Genomic DNA, 16,160 nt, shown 5'->3' on the forward strand with positions numbered 1-16,160 from the left:
TGGAGGAGGACACTGGCAATTTCAGCGGTGAACGGTATGTAGTTGGGGGTAATTGGTTGGATGGCTGCCCTTCCTTGCAAAACTAAATCGTAGCGCCAAGGTAAGTTGTCGACATATTGTACACAATGTGCATCCACGCACAGAGAGGTGAATAAAGCATTGCCAGGGGCTTCGGCAATCCAGAATATTTCCTTCATTCTGAGCACATTGTCCACCAAATCTTTCTTAATCTACCCAGTTTTGAGGTCGTTGGCGCGCCAGAAATCTGTCAATACATCTCAAGGCACTTTGCAGTGGTATTACCGAACCACCTACACGTTGGCTTCGCAAGTGCATGATGCAACTTGCCCAGAATAATATCAGCCAAGACCCTACCGATCGTTTTGGTTTCTTCAGATCTAGCCCCAAAAATCGGGTACGCGGAATGATGTTAGATCCACAACATTCCCCACGAGGCGTCCTCTGCGCTATAGTGACGTCAGGGCTCGGCAACATCACAATATCAGGTTTCCGTGAACGTGTTGGCGTTTGTTCAAGTTGATAAATATATGATGAAGAAAGAAGCCTGGATGGAGTAACCACCATTGTTCACTTGCTCCAAAGTCAAACCTAAAGGGTAGTGTATCAACCTTGGAATAAGCCACCAGTGATTACACCCAACTGCACACAAAAAAAAACCACCCAACATGAGCACCAACACAGCATCCCTCAATGCCGGACAAGGCGCCGGAAACACCTACCAGAACCCCAACATAAACCCATCGACCTCGCAAGGCACCGGTTCCGTGAACCTGGGTCAGCAGCGCCTCGGCGGCGACAGCACGAACCCCGACGGCGCGTCTCGCGGCACCACGACACAGAACGACATCAGCGCCACGCAACTGGGAAGCTCCCTCGGGCAGGAAGCGAGCGGCACAGGCGCCTCTTCCACCAACGGCGTCGGATCAAACAGCTCAACCATTGGAGGAGGTGACGCACCGACGTCGCGAACAGGTGGTGTCGCCCAGCAGATCAAGGGTGCTTTTGCTCAAGGACATGTAAGCCGAGGAGATTTTTGTCCACCCGATGCTGAATGCTACCGACGCTGACTTTTTTCCCCCTTTTTTTTCAAAAAAATAGGGTGTAGGCGAGATCTTGAGAGGAAAGGTCAACTCGGCCGTGGACACCATGGCAGGCGACTCGCAGGGCATGGCCATAGACAAGCGCACGACGACTGCTGGCGAGAGGGAATATGCCAATAAGGAGTTTGCCAAGAAGACGAGTACGGACTAGGCTACCTAAGAAGTGGCAGAGCATAAATATTTTTTCAGCGTTTAAAGTTCAACATGTTTGCAACATAAGACCTGAGGGATTGAGCAATTCACTCATGGCTTAAAAATCCACTAATTAACCACGTCTGTTGCAAACGATGATGGCGAATTCCTCTTTCCATTCTTCAAGGACTTTACTCTCCATATTATTTTGCGGCAGCATCCCAATCCATAACTTGAGTTGGTATTAGAAGTCTTTCCACGCCCCAAGGAAAGCGTTCGAGTATATCGACGATAGGAATTGGTTTTTGTGCTGAGTTAGGGGGTCTTGAGTCAACGCCCTCGCCGAGGCCATATCATACTTTGGAGTCCCAGCCGGCAGCATCAACGAAGTTCCTTGGGAGGCAATTGCAAACTGGATCTTCTCTCTTCTGGCAATTGGAGGGTAGTGTCTGAATATTTTCCCTTTGACCCTGCCATACCAATCTCGACGATTACCATAAACTCTTCTCTCCCCTGGAGCTAGTCTTGGCTAGCGGAGCTTTGCCGACCACTGCATTCACCCAGCAGATTACTAGACAGAAAGAGGGAGTTAAACTAGATCACTTGGAAATTGAAACAGTTTAAAAATTACTTTCTTGTTACCAACTACATTACTTTCAAGTCTATAAGTTTAGGTCCCTTCCCCTTCTATACATTAATCCCTCACGCGCATCCCTCCTCCTTTTTAAAACAGAACCCCATGTCGCAACCTATACTCTCTTTGTCTCCAGCCTCCACACCTACAAGCTCCAATCAGCTCCAGCGACATCGACGTAGCACTCCTCCTCCACGACGTACGCGTGCGAGAACCAGTTCGACCCATTCTCCTCAATCGGCTTCAGCTCATCACACTGAGCCAGCAGGTTGATCTCGACGCAGCCCTCGGGCTTCTCCTCACCCTCGTAGACGTAATCGACGACGTTCCACAGGCTCTGGTAGTACTGAACCCAGTGGTTGCAGGCGACGAACCTTCCAGGCCCGAAGCGGCTGACCAGCTTCTTGTCCTCGAGCTTGACGTCGTCGCCGGCGTCCGGGCCGGGCTGCAGGAACGCCGCGTGGCTCTGTTCGTTGGCCGGCAGGTCGAACTCGTCGGGCCGCTGCAGGTGGAAGTGAGGCGAGAAGCCGTTGCTGTCGGTCAGGACCTGCGACGTCCCTCCGTTCTCGGTCGTGCCGTTGGTGTAAAAGATGCGCGAGCCGCCGCCTTCGTACTGCTCGTACAGCACGGCCCGGTTGTACGGCGGGCCGATGTGGATCCCCGTCACCTGGAAGTGGTTGATCTCGGCGCCAAGGCCCGTGAGGGGCGACTCGGTCACGTTCGCGATCAGCTTCCAGCCCCGCGACCGAGAGGTCTGGGGCCCCGAGCGGCGGGCGATGGGGTTGGCGGCCGCGAGAGCGGCCAGGGTGGCGAGGAGGATTGATTTGGTGAGCATTTCTTTTTTGATGTTTTGTGGGTGGAATGTTGTGAATGGAGCTGGTGTCGGCTGTATAGTTGATGATGTGGTTGATATCCTCGAATAATGAGAGGTTGTTCGCTCTGATGAGGGAAAGAGGGCTTTTATAGTCGGTCTTTTACCTTGTAAAATATTTTAACCCCTTTCAAATAGCGCAATGCCGAGCAACTGCACATATCATTCCAAGGAAGCGAGCTTCAATACGATATCAGGTGCAGGACGGGAGACAACACGAACTGGCTATAGTCAGCAAATTTGCCGCAGTGTCTCGAAAGGTTGGCATGCAAATGTGACGTGATAGCACTACGCTACAACTTCCACATGTGCGGCGATCGATCGACCCCTCAACCAAACAAGATATGAATTAAGGTCACACTTCCCCGCTCGTGTTTCTTTTCTGACAACCACAACAACGGAGGTGCCGATCAACCGAAGGAACGTTTCCCCCCTCGCGTAGGAATTCGATTGGGGTGTAATGAGCTCCGCCGCTTCGTATCTGCAGCCGCTTTTGATTGGGCCAAATCAATCAGCCTGTGTGACGCTGCATAGCTATCTACTACATGTCAGCTGTATCACGATCGGTAACGGTGGCCCCGAGAGTGAGCAACGTGGGGTTCGGTGAGGCCCGTTGTCACCCAGATGTATGGCTTGGAGTAGACTTGAAGCAGCTTTGCACGACAACCAGCGTATATCTTGGGAAAGGTCTGAGAATCAGTTGCTTGATAGGTACCTAGGCAGTAATATTCTGTTATACCTGTACATGATACCGGTACCCAACTCCCTATCAAGATATTCGCCGGTGCAAAAAAAAAGAACAAATCAAACGGTAACGACTGTAAACCACAGCAACAAGCAGCCATACCTCCACATGTACTCCAGCACGTGTTGGTTACTGGCAGAAGTCATGACGAGGCGTCCCAGACCGAAACTCGCCAACCGCTTCCCCAAAGTTCCCTGACCTTGGCTAACCGACTTCAACTAAGCCGAGTTTATCTTGCCCTTGAGGTAGTTCGGCGCCGAGGTGGACGCCTCAGTTGTGTACAGGAAGTGAGCAGGCAGAAGGATCAAGGTTCCGAAGCAAACAGCATCGGAGGCGTTGCAGTAGACCTCGGTCTTGTCAGCCGGGAAATTTGGGATCCGACCAGAGTTCTGGAGGTTCTTGGTGTACCCAAACAGCACCACGCCTTTGATCTGGTCCTGCACGGCCGAAGACAGCTCGCTGATAGCGTTGGACATGACTGCCGTTCCCTGGCTGTGTTTTTTTAAAGCGATTCGCATCCTTTGTCAGTACTTCTCTTTGATTCATCTCGCCAACAAGTGTCCAGTGGACAGGGGAACAAAGCAAGCCGAGCAAGAACCAAAAAGATAGCCTCACCTGTATCCTCCAGCAACGACGGAAGCGTCGGGACATTTGGTGTTGGCCATTTCGAACATGCGCTTCGCCTCATCGATGGCTTCCTGCGTGGTCCCCGCGGGGAGGAGGTTTGGCGCGATGGCAGCTTCGTAAGGGCCACCCACGCCCTGCACCCAGATGTCATTGCGGAACTCGCGCTCAAGCGCCGAAGCCACGCTGACGCCCGCGCTGATACCCTGTAGATTATCAAATAGGTGAGTGCGGGAACGGGATGCAAAAGGGACAACATCTTGAAATCCGAGGAAAATCAGGCGGGGCTCTAACGAGAACGCGAAACATACCATGTTGCCAATCTCGCCAGAAGCCCGGGCAAAGATGAAGATGACACTGGGGCATGCTGCGGAGTTGCCCGACGTGAGGTCGTTGCGCGTAGAGCTCAACTGGCGCGCTTCCAGCTCGGAAGGTTTCTCGCCAGTGATGACGACTGGAGAGGCCGAGACCAGGGCGATGAGGGTGAGAGCGGCGGTGATGAACTGCATTGTTGCGAGTGTGTATGTGGCGGCGTTGATATCTGAGCTGGGCTGGGACTGACTGGCGGCGTGAGTTCTTTATTCATCCCCAGAAGGACGGAGATGAGGCTTGGTATATATAGAGAAAAGAATGATTGTATTTTCTAGGTGTTCTCCACCATCTGCTTCGCCAAGAATATTCCCACCCTCCCTTGCGAAGTTGCGAAGCCCCTGAACCTCGGTTCGCAACGCTGAAAATCATCATCACCAGCCATGTAGTAATTAGAGTGCCATGGCGATGATCTCGAGAGACCTCGGCATGAGACTCTGCCATACATTCAGCAACACCAACTTTGGCCAACGTATATGGTCAAATGCTCGGCAGGGTGGGAGATAATATAACAGTCCTGTATAGTATAGGCAAGGGGATAGAAATACAGAAAAACGAACCTCGGCGACGGTACGCATTACCATAGAGTTGAAGCCAACCATAGCTCAAGTATTGGAGGAGAAATTCAACCCCCAAGGGATGGATAAGCCCTAATATAGACCAGCCTCGGCATCGTTCCCTGGTGGTTTCCAATGCAGCATAAACAACTGTCGAAGTTCTAGGTCGGTTAATCTATTGCTTATGTGACTGCTAAACATTTATGACAGAAGGTGGTGTCGATGAAACAATAGCCAGGGGCTATGGCCCATGGGGTGGTAAGCAGGGACTTTTTATGGTGCCCACGCCTAACCTATACGCAATTTTGACCGATTGGGACATGTTTTTGGGTGATGGCTCATGTGCTTCATACCAAGTCCCTGGCTTGTTGAATCGAATTCGCTATTTTGGACTAATTCTACTTCTCATATTCGCAGCCTCTTCTACAACAACCTCTCCTTATCAACCATTGCATACTCAAAGAACATAGATATCCGCATGATAATGCGCTCCCTTGATAGCCTGGAGGCACTTGCAAATTTCGTCCAGGGGCATCTGTAACACCGTCTAGCCATGAAATTCAACTATGCTGTCGGTTGGTGCCGGTGGCAAGAGCCTCATTCCTCCATCTATTATTGAGTTCGTGTTTGAGCCGCTGATTTGAAAAAGCAATTCCAAGAGGGGCAAGAAAATGGGGACAAATGTCATAATGATAAGGAGTAGTGTCAAAGCTCAAAAAGAAAGGTTCCTTTTCATTTTTCTTTTTTTTCAAATCTTGGGGGCGACAAATGTCAAATTTGTCCAACATTGGGGAAAAAGTAAGATGGACTACGCTTATAAACTTGTCAGTCTCGTTCAGAGGAGTATGGCATCATATTTTACCGGGCAATCCAAGTTATAGGCACGGACTTGGCTGAGGAGTGTAAAACAGCTGTATCGTTCGTTTAGGGTTTCCTCTCAGGAAGAAAAGGGCGTTGACTAGTTATGTTTTTGACTGAATTTTATGTTAACTAGCCTTAATATCATGGGCTTCAGTGGAAAGCTTAGCCGATATCTGTCAGATTTGTCTTTGCAGCAGATTGCTGATAGACGAGATACCTTGAAATGATTAATTTGCATAAGCAATAAACCACGCATACAATACATGGAGTAAGTGGTAACGTTGCGTACCCCCTGTTCGGCACCCCCCCTGTTCGGCACCCTGAAAATCTAACAACGAAATGCCTACTTTTATAAGCTGATTTAAATATAAAATTATCAACGGACAAAAATACAATCGTTTTCACGCTTCTCCGGTTCATTAACCTCTTCTTCATCAGCTAAAGGTTCCAAATTTTTTATATCCTTTTCCTGCAATCCAATAATGTTCTGTTTGTTAACCAAAAGCTCGTTTGGATCCGGAACCACCCTCCTCCTTTTAACCGGCCGTATTGCCTCCAGTTGTGCTTCCAATAAGCTGATTTTTTGCTGGGCGCTAGCCAAAAGGGTATTTTTAGTTTCGAAGCTTTTTTGGACTTTTGCAAATAAAAGACGTGAAGTAGCGTTGGTTTTGTTGGATTGGGAAAGTTTTTGCAGTTGAAATCGGACATCTCGGGTCGTTTTAGGGGTTTTCCAAATAAGTAAAGACGGGTCGTTAATTTTTTGGGCTGGGCTTTCCGGTGTTTTATCCCTTTGCAAACCGTTGTTTTTATCTTTTATAACGTTGGCATTGCTATTTTCTAACAAAAAAGGGCTTAAAAGTGGTTTAACCAAGTTTACCGGCCATAACCCCGTTGTACGCCAACCAGATTGAATGGTTTTTGCTATAAATGCTTTTAATCTGGCTTTTCGATAACAAAGTAGGAAATTTCGTTTTCCAATAATTGTTGAACAGCAAAATTGGCTAACAAATCCAAGTTGACGTCGATAAGCTTCTTTTAACGGCCCAAAAACCGATAGATCCAATGGTTGGAGAACGTGTGACGAATGAGGGGGTAAATATAGGAGTTGAATATTGTTTTGCAAGCAAAGAAGCATAAATTCGTCCGTTATATGTGATCCATGGCCATCCAAAACTAATAACCGCTTTTCAGGGGTTAAAGGTTGGGTATACGGAATAAACACTTTTTTTAACCATTCGATAGCCGTTTCGTTATTTGTCCACCCGTTTTCGGTTGCGTGAAATTTCCAATTATCGAAAAGGCTTAAATCCGTCGGAAACCATTGTTGTTGTACGTTTTTTCCCTTAAATATAACAAGGGGAGGGAGGGCAACGCCCGTAGCCGATATACATTCGATTATAGTCGTCCAACCCCGCGTTCCGGGCTTTTTCCGTTGCAACGGCCGGATCCCGTTAAGCCCTAATACCAGGCCGTTAGATCCTTTACCTTCCATTATACCGGTTTCGTCCATATTCCAACGGTTTTCCGGTTTAATAGCGTTAATAACCGGGTTCGTAATATAAAGCCACCAAGATTTAATTACCTCCGTAGTAGCGCCATTAACCCGGGCGTTATCTATTCGACGGGGCCTTTGGGTCTTAAGGATTGGATAACGAGCCAAAAAACGAGTTATCCAACGTTTTCCAAGGCCTTTTGTCTCTCCGGCGGCTTGAAGAATTCGTTCGGCAAAAAAGCGTAATTCTTGATGCGTTGGCGGAAGCCCTAAAGCTGTTTGGGTAAGTACCCAATCAGCCAAATGCTTTTCCTGTTCCGTAGAAAGCCTTTGAAAAGGGCTTTGTGCTTTTTTATAAGCTTGAGAACCTTTAAGTCGACTTTGAAGTGTAGACCTAGGTATTCCCCATTTTCGGGAGGTTTTTGCAATTGGATTGCCATTATTGACGTCGTTAATTGCAGATATAAGCTGTTTTTCAGTATATTGCTTCATTGGAAAATGGAGAATCAAGATTAGAAAAAAGTAAATCCAAAAGTGAAAGATTTATCGAGATATTTATAATAGAAGTTGGAGGATAAAAATAAAAGTGTTGTTATTTTTGGGTGCCGAACAGGGGGGGTGCCGAACAGGGGGTACGCAACGTTATGCGTCGATTGTAAATTAAGAGAGAGAGAAAAAAAAAAAAAAGAACAGTATTTGGCATCGTGGGACTCATTTTGTCTGAAGCAGAAAGTGCAGGTTTGTCGTCCGTGTACAAGCAGAAGAAATGCACCGAAACATGGCCAAGAAAGATAAGCCCTCCGCCCAGGTAATCCGCAGCCACAGCCGGTAGTTGGGCAAATATGCCGATGTCTCTACCCCAGCACTGCGGCTCCCCGATGGCAACGGTTCTAGGATTCCACGTGCCAGTTTAATGAATCTGAACCCCCCTCGCAGCGATTGCTAATTGCCATCGAATCATATCACTAGGACTACGTGGCTGCTTACCAGTTAATTGGCTACACTCCACCGGCTCTTCACATTGCATATCCAAAATCCCTCGTGACATGATCGTAAAGGTTGGTCTTGGTAGTTCCTAATCCGGAAGAGTTTGCGAGCCGGGTCGGAATCGACCGCCTTGATTTTAGGAGAAAACTGTCATATTTTTTTTTCTTTTGCTGCCATCTACTCGGAGCAGAAAAGACAAACGACAGCATCGCTTTGACTTTTGCCACGGTCTGTGTTTTCTTTTGACTGATGGATCAAATCGCCTGGTGCAAGGCGCTCAAGAATCTCTCTTACAATAATGAGGGGTCTTTTCTTTTCATCATCTACCCTTGTATATTTTGCAGCCCTCTACTGGGACAGACAATGGCTTCCGGATAACGGTCTCGATTAAGGACGCGAATACCCTTGAGATGGAGAGTTCATATTATCACATATATAAGAACAGGCTCACAGCTGCTCTCGAACCTCGCATTGACGTAGAGATCGACCCAGGTGTATCAATATCTAACATTGCCCTGAGATCTTGGCATATATAACTGCTTTCTGGTCAGGAGTAGTGATATCTTGGACAGGAACATGACAGCCACGAGTCTGAGATTTATATCTGGTCACCACGGTATGTTTCGTGCACGACCCTCTCGACGTCACCGGTGGAGCTTCACCACCTTTTACTTCTGGATATCAACATTCACTTATATCGTCACGCTCGCAAACATGTGGGCTGATATGGAAGTAGGGAACCTGAGTCTCTATTAAGTCTAGAATCGTAAAACTGAAAATGCTCTCGTCCACGCAGTAAATCCCACGGGAGTACATAAAAGTACTATTGGACATGCTTTCGCTGAATTAGATGTAAAATTATTTGTTCATGCTCAACATTACCCATCTATATGCAGCAACCTAACCACCTAATCACTGAAATGATACCATTCCAGCTGATCTGTTTTCGGTGCTTGCTACCTGAGGCATTGAAGACAAGAACTCGCAAGTCTAATTCCCTTTTCAAGCCTTCGAAAGCTTGAAACCACCGGGAACGTTGAGCTGGAACACTCCGCGCGGGTCGTACTTGTCGGCAACTCCCTTCATGAATGCCAAGTTCTTCTCGCCGTAGCTGCGGAGTGGGCTCTGGCTGAGGTCGGCATAGTTCAGGAAGAGGTACTCGTCGTCGGCTCCCTTGGAGGCGGCAAACTTCTTGATCTCGTCGACCCAGGCGGTCATCTTGGCGTTGACCAGCGACTCGAGGCTCGGGTCCTTGTAGGCCAGCATGCCAAGGAACATGATGAGGTTCTCGGTGCGGTCGTCGAGGCCGAGGGAGTTGCCTCCGTGGACCGCGGCCTGCTTGAACTGGTTGACCGACAGACCCTGGAACATGCACTGGGCCGTGAAGCCAAGGTTCGGTGCCTCGGCCTCGAACTCCTTGATCATGGTGTTGTAAGTTTCGACGGCGTACGTCATGACCTCGCCGTTGTTCTTGAAGGCCAGCGTCCGCCACGAGTTGTAGCTGCCGCGCGCCACCTCGAGCTCGTCGGTGAAGCCGACAAGGCTGTCGGTGCGCATGGCAAAGCTAACGTTGCCCGGGATGGTGAGGAAGTCGGACAAGCCGGGGGCGTCGACCTGGCCTTCGACGTTGTGCAGCGCGCTGATAATGATGGGCTCGGACACCCCGCCGCCTTGGGTGTAGGTCCAGAAGATAATGGCCGAGTCGGATCTGTGGCCCTCGTCGCCGAGGACCGAGACGAACTTTTGCAGCGTCGAAATGAGCTGAGCGCCGGCCGAGGCCGCAAAACCAATGGTGCCGCCCCAGAGGGTGGCCGGCGCGGTAAAGGTGTTGAGGTCGAAGCGGGTCACGATGCCAAAGTTGCTGGATCCGCCCTTGAGGGCGCGGTACAGGTCGGCGTGCTCGTTGGACGCGTTGGCGTTGACGATGCTGCCGTCGGCCAGGACCACCTCGAAGTTGGCGACGCCGTCGCAGGCAAAGCCGCGCTGTGACGAGTAGAACGAGTTGCCGCCGCCCAAGATCAAACCCGAGACACCGACTGTGGACGCACGACCACCCAGCACCATGGTCTCGTACTTGGCGAGCTCCGTGTAGACGGCGCCCCAGCGAGTGCCGGGCTCAATAGAGGCGATGGACCTGTCGGCGTGGTATGTGGTAGTGTTCATGTTGCCTATTGCGACTGGTCAGCTGATGAACCCGGTGACTAAGCTAGGTTTCGGTAGATATATCCGCCTGTTTCCTCCAGCTAAAGGTGCAACTTACTAAAGTCGATGGTGACGCCATCGTGGATGTTGTTGGCTCCAGCGTTGAACATGTGTCCAGCGCCACGCACAGCAAACTTGCAGCCCTTGTTGCAAGTCTTCTTGGTGTGAACGCTGCTGACCGCAGGTCCAGTCAGCGCCTTGACGGCCGTGGCTACCTCCTCAGTCGTCTGAGGCATGAAGATGCATTTTGGAGCCTGGTTGGCATTGTCAAGGGACCAGTAGGTCGATTCCGTGCTGACATAGATCTCAGAAGAGCTGTTAAAAAGCCTCTGGCCGAGGCCGGCCTTACTGAGGAGGTCACACTGGATACGAGCAACGAACAATGTTAGATTTTTTGCACTGTATTTTATTCGAGTGAGCAGTGGCATGGGGACTGGGATTCCGGTGGCAAACCCAAGAAAAGACAAGCATTGATACTTACGCATGCTTCCCCAGATGTCTGAGCGTCGATCGAAGTGGCCATGCTGAGGAGTGTTGCCAAAGCGGCGGGCGAAAAAAATGTCTGGGGTTTCATTTTCTTGGCTTGAAACTCAAAAACGAACGTGAGGTATCAGAGATATGTATGTAAAAAGAGTGGACAGTCAGGAGCTGGAATTTCGTCTCAGGTTTCCTTGACAAGAAAAAAAAAAGAAGGTGAGGGGTTTAGTGAGGAGTTCCTTTCCACGGCCAACAAAGAACCGGTACTTGAACGAGTTCGTCTCGTAAGAGTTGCATCCTGCCGAGAATTTATCAACGACGGGTTGGATGGGACTTTCGTGCATTCAATGTTGCATGACCACAAACGGAAGGCTTCGCGTTCCCGATTAAGCGGGTCGATGAATTTTCAAGGGACGTCGTTCAAGCTAGCAGTTGGCGGAGTTTTCCTATAAACTATTGACATTAACTTTCCACCGTCCAGGAAGGTATCAAGGGTATTTTGTGCTGTCGACCGAGTCAGTCATGGTCATGATTGGGCGATTCATGGCCGAGTTGGCAGGTGGATCGCAAGAGAGGGGACATTGAAACTGAATGCTGTGGAATCCTTGACATTTCTAAGTGCTGACGAAAATGCTTTGCCCCTGGCGTCTAAGTCCCGCCCCGGAGAAGGAGAAAACGGGCCCAGTGTAACCTCGTCAGGGTCTCTCGCATAATAATGTCGCTGGTAAGGTGTACTGTATGCAAGGTGTGGTACTGATGGACTGCCAAGATGATAAAAGTACCGCATATTTCGAAAACTTGGTAGTTCTCCTGAATTGCCGTATGATTTCTTTCTGTAGGCAATCAACCACACCAGACTACCGCCGTCCTGCGCGGCAGTGTTCCCGAATGCGACCACAGAGAACCAACCCAATTAAAGGAAATTCACCGGAAGGATGCTCGTTAGCGACCTTTAAGAAATTTGCAGTGCCACAGTTGTAATCTTACCCCTCTTTCCATTTTTGAGCCTCTCTTCCCGTCGAAGGCGAATGGGAAAAGAGTAAAAAGAATAAAAAATAAAGAGAATGAGATATGGGGCACTCTAGAAGCGAACATAGAAGGGATGAAAATCATGGAGGCGGATACCCTCCCTGTCCAGCCAAAGGAACTCAAAATCAGGAACATCCATGGTTGGAAAACAGACGAATGCGACCTCGAAATATTTTCAATGCGTGGGCACCACTGCCTCCCACGTACAGTTAGATAGTATATCAGACAGATACCAAAAAAGACTCTGAACCCACGTATTTTGAACATAAGTATCAAGGTACAGATCCTGCCAAGTACCCTTTCCGAGTTCCCCCTATACCGTGTACCCACAGACACGCTCCGTTGATCATCTATCTACTACGGCAAGTGGACAAGTCTGAATATAACTAGCGTCCGCCCACGGGCCATTCCGCCCGCCATCAAAGTCTCCGAGTCCTATCTTTGCGGCTCGATCAGGAAAGATCTTCACCGTCGTTCGACACTAATTCGAATTTCTTCACGTCTCCCCGCGATGGCCTCTATCAACGGTACTCTTGTGGCCATGGCGCCGCCAGAGGGCTATGTTGTCGATCTTGCAAACCCACAAAGGATTCTGACGCCTACGGCGTACTGGGTCTACTGCATTGGGATGTTTCTGGCGTTTTTGTTTCTTCTTCAGCGCCTCTATACCAAGATCTTCTTAATGAAAATGTTCAATGCCGATGATTGTAAGTCTGCTCCAATGTACTGCACTTTCAACGCAGCCGAAGCTGGTAAAAACATACAAGAAAGTCTACTTACTGATTGCCACCATGAACAAAAGATTGTCTAGTTGGATCCTGGATCTTCTCTCTGGCAACACAAATCCCTGAGGTGTACGAGTGGTCACAAGGAAATCTCGGAATTCACCTTTGGGAGCTGCCTGTACCACGCTTCGAGCGGTTCCTGTTCCTCATCTACCTCGCGCCCATCTTATACGCGCCCTGTCAAATCCTGGCCAAAGTGTCGCTGCTCATCTTCTACCACCGCCTATCGCCAGTCCGCAGCTTCAAGCATGCCGTCAACTTTACCATTTTCGTCGTCGTCGTTTACAACACCGCCATCATGTTTGCGCTCATCTTTTCGTGCTGGCCCGTGCAAAAGAACTTTGACCTGAGCATACCCCAGAACGTGGGCGAGTGCAACGTCAACCTGACCCAGGTCTACATCGCCACATGCATTATGGGTATAATCACCGACCTGATGGTTCTGGTGCTGCCGCTACCGACCGTCTTGAGGCTTCAGGTGTCCCGGGCACAGAAGATTGGCCTTTTGTTCATTTTCAGCATTGGTTCTGCGTTAGTTTTTTCCCCGGTCCCTTGGCCACATTGAACTGATAGGATGCGTTCGAGTAATATTTTGTGATCTGATAAGATTTACTAACGATACCATTCAACCTTTGTACAGAACATTCGTAACGTCGATTGTTCGCCTTTTTCTCCTCATCAAAACTCTGGGCCAGACCGATGCCACCTGGGTTTTTGCTGACGCAACAATGTGGGTGTAAGTAGTCGCTCTGAACTTGACCAACTGCCCCTCCCTACTTCTTCCAAGAAAAATCCCTACTAACACCTTTACCCTTTTCCCTCTCCTTTGCAGCGGCATCGAGGCCAACCTCTTCATCATGTGCGGCTCACTCCCGACCCTCCGCAAGTTCGCCAAGCACGTCGGCCCTGCCATCTTTGGCGAGTCGTTCGCCGCCATGTTCTCGTCGCGCCGCGGCGGCCGCACCGGCGCCAGCAAGGGTAACACGGGCAACTCATACCCGCTCAAGGTCTCGACGGGCGCCAACAGCCGGCTGTCGATGACGGGCAAGAACGGCTTCAGCCGCCTCGACGAGAGCGGCGACGCCAAGATCTCGTCCTCGGGCAGGTACGGCGTCGAGACCAGCGTCCATACGACGGACCTGGAGAACGGGGGTGCCTCGTCCGCCAACAGCTCCGCCGGCCTTGGCCTCGCTGTATCGACCGATTCGGGTCATGTCCGTTCTGCGCCGGGAAGTATCGTGCAGACCAGGGAGACCATTATACAGTATGAGCGTCGTTGATCAAAGTTGGGGGGGTGGGGTGTCAACGCTGGGAAACAAAAATGTTTGGGTCTTTTGTTGAACTTGGTTTTTGTTGGAACAAAATGGGACGAATATGAATCTGACTACTTTTGTTTTGATATTTGGGCTTGCGATATTCGTTTCTATTCGGCCTCCTTCTTTCTGGAGCGTTACTTTCTTGTGTTATTTATTTTTTTTCTTTTCTTCTTTTTCCCCTTTGGTCTGATGTTACAACATGGATTTACTAGTATTATACCCGAACGACTGGAACGACGTGCCAGCGTCCAGGATAGCCTCTCCAAGAAAATACTGTTGGCTGCGTTTAAACCATGGATCGGAAAATGCATTGAGTTCAAACATTACATGGGATTCTCGAAAAGCTCTCCTGTATATCGGCTGGGTGACATCATTGCAGGAATCGGTATCAAGAGCAAGGCAGCCTTTTTAGATAGACTTTACCCGACCATGATCAAAACTCAACACCTATCTTAAGCATAAGCGCTGAAAGGGCGATCCTTTCTCAACACGTTTTTTCCTTTCTGCTTTTCAATCAAAGGCTTATCCCCACATGGGTACGGGCGTATCTAAGGATGCTTCTGGAACGAGTTGGTCGACTTTAGTCGGAAAGTGTAATTAGATGGAGTCTGGACGTTTCATGGCCTTTGGTACTGTACTATGTAGTATGGTTAACAGTAAGTGGTCTGTGTCTTTTTGGGGTGTTGAAATTTACTCCGCTACGGGAAGTCAATGGCGCAAAGGAACGGGCCACAAGAATTACCGAGGGCAAGTTATCCTTGCCCACAACCTTATTATAGGGTGGTTCTACACCAACCCAATTGAGCAAAAGGCATACGATTTTGTTGTTATTTTTTTTTTTTTTTTTTTATCTTGCTACTTACCCGAGTACATGTTACACTTGTCCCACATACTACCACGTAAAATATGTGGCGCGGCCATTTTTGCTCATGTCCGATTGTAGTTGCTGCCGAAGTGGATGCACGTGGCGGGGGAAATGCGCCTACCGCAATTTGGAAAAGCGGCGGCGTTGTTGGACGACAAAACCTACCCACAACCTACGTTTGTGAAGCAAGGCATTTTCGTATATTTGACTCCAGGCATAGATGCTGAATAGGATATACGCGGGATATCTTCCACACTGTATCGCTTTTTTTTTTTCTCTCTCTCTCTACCAGAACATCAAGGTTCCTGATTTCCTGGCATTTGGACCGCAAAAGTCATCCTGTCCACCTTCGGACGACCTGCTCCCTTTCGACCCCGAGTTCCCGCTCCCCCGAGAATACATGAATCGCCCCCTTGCTTGCTCTTGATAAACCCCCGGCACGACGGCGTTTGCTACCCTGGAACAAAAAAGAAATGTCATTTCAGTCTCCACGATCCCCTATTTCTCGGCCCCAACGTGGTAGGCAATGCCACACATGCCTTCCTGCCAAGGGGATGGCGACTTTTTTTTTTGAAAACTGTTGCAAATTGCGACAGCCACGCTGTAACGTTGTTGGTCTTGCGGAGTAGCTCCTCCGCATGTATATTATTATTTTGGCTTTCTGTTACAGTTTCCATTCATTCCTCGAAAGGCAGTTATTCTACCACAGGTACATATCTAATCCCAGATTGCAGCCGGCCGGTGATCGATGCCGTACTTGGTGACATTTCGCGTCGGTTTAGGCGCTGCCTGCCTCCAAAGAGGCATTTGTTGTACCCTAGAACGTGGTAACGGTTTTGTGTGCTTCGTTAGAGGGATTACTTGTCTGCTCTTACTTCGTACGTAACGCGGGGCACTATCCGAGATGAGAGGTCAGGCATGCAAAACTCGCAGCCAAGGGCCCAAGACTTTGGTAAATGGCCCAAGATCCATCTCGGGATTAGATAAAGAAATAAAAGATAAAAAATAAAAAGAAAATAAAAAAAAACCGGACCGACGCCTACAAGGATCGTAGAGTAAAAGGAGATGTGCATACGTATGCTGCTAAGGAAAA

General features: G+C 49.2%; 6 protein-coding genes across 6 annotated transcripts; 3 read left to right on the top strand and 3 right to left on the bottom strand.

The window, feature by feature from the left end:
* Positions 1–686: 686 nt before the first annotated feature.
* PgNI_11229 (uncharacterized protein) lies at positions 687–1,272 on the top strand (the record flags this gene model as incomplete). Its single annotated transcript, XM_031131200.1, has 2 exons — positions 687–1,037; positions 1,120–1,272. The coding sequence occupies 2 exons, from the start codon at positions 687–689 to the stop codon at positions 1,270–1,272; spliced, it is 504 nt and encodes a 167-aa protein (XP_030977010.1).
* Positions 1,273–2,032: 760 nt separating this feature from the next.
* On the bottom strand, positions 2,033–2,722 carry PgNI_11230 (uncharacterized protein; the record flags this gene model as incomplete). The annotated part of the gene is made up of 1 exon (XM_031131201.1): positions 2,033–2,722. One exon carries the CDS (start codon positions 2,720–2,722, stop codon positions 2,033–2,035), a length of 690 nt encoding a protein of 229 aa, XP_030976810.1.
* Positions 2,723–3,511: 789 nt separating this feature from the next.
* Positions 3,512–4,920, top strand: PgNI_11231 (uncharacterized protein; the record flags this gene model as incomplete). The annotated part of the gene is made up of 2 exons (XM_031131202.1): positions 3,512–4,026; positions 4,340–4,920. A coding segment is annotated over one exon (498 nt), but the record flags the coding sequence as incomplete, so codon positions are not given.
* On the bottom strand, positions 3,722–4,636 carry PgNI_11232 (uncharacterized protein; the record flags this gene model as incomplete). The annotated part of the gene is made up of 3 exons (XM_031131203.1): positions 3,722–3,995; positions 4,119–4,333; positions 4,439–4,636. The coding sequence occupies 3 exons, from the start codon at positions 4,634–4,636 to the stop codon at positions 3,722–3,724; spliced, it is 687 nt and encodes a 228-aa protein (XP_030976809.1).
* A 4,475-nt stretch (positions 4,921–9,395) lies between the features above and the next one.
* PgNI_11233 (uncharacterized protein) lies at positions 9,396–11,169 on the bottom strand (the record flags this gene model as incomplete). The annotated part of the gene is made up of 3 exons (XM_031131204.1): positions 9,396–10,561; positions 10,654–10,957; positions 11,077–11,169. 3 exons carry the CDS (start codon positions 11,167–11,169, stop codon positions 9,396–9,398), a joined length of 1,563 nt encoding a protein of 520 aa, XP_030977006.1.
* A 1,443-nt stretch (positions 11,170–12,612) lies between these two features.
* PgNI_11234 (uncharacterized protein) lies at positions 12,613–14,166 on the top strand (the record flags this gene model as incomplete). The annotated part of the gene is made up of 4 exons (XM_031131205.1): positions 12,613–12,808; positions 12,904–13,417; positions 13,527–13,622; positions 13,719–14,166. The coding sequence occupies 4 exons, from the start codon at positions 12,613–12,615 to the stop codon at positions 14,164–14,166; spliced, it is 1,254 nt and encodes a 417-aa protein (XP_030976808.1).
* Positions 14,167–16,160: the final 1,994 nt, after the last annotated feature.

The sequence above is a fragment of the Pyricularia grisea genome, chromosome VI (assembly GCF_004355905.1).
Source record: "Pyricularia grisea strain NI907 chromosome VI, whole genome shotgun sequence".
NCBI classification, from domain to species: Eukaryota; Fungi; Ascomycota; class Sordariomycetes; order Magnaporthales; family Pyriculariaceae; genus Pyricularia; species Pyricularia grisea.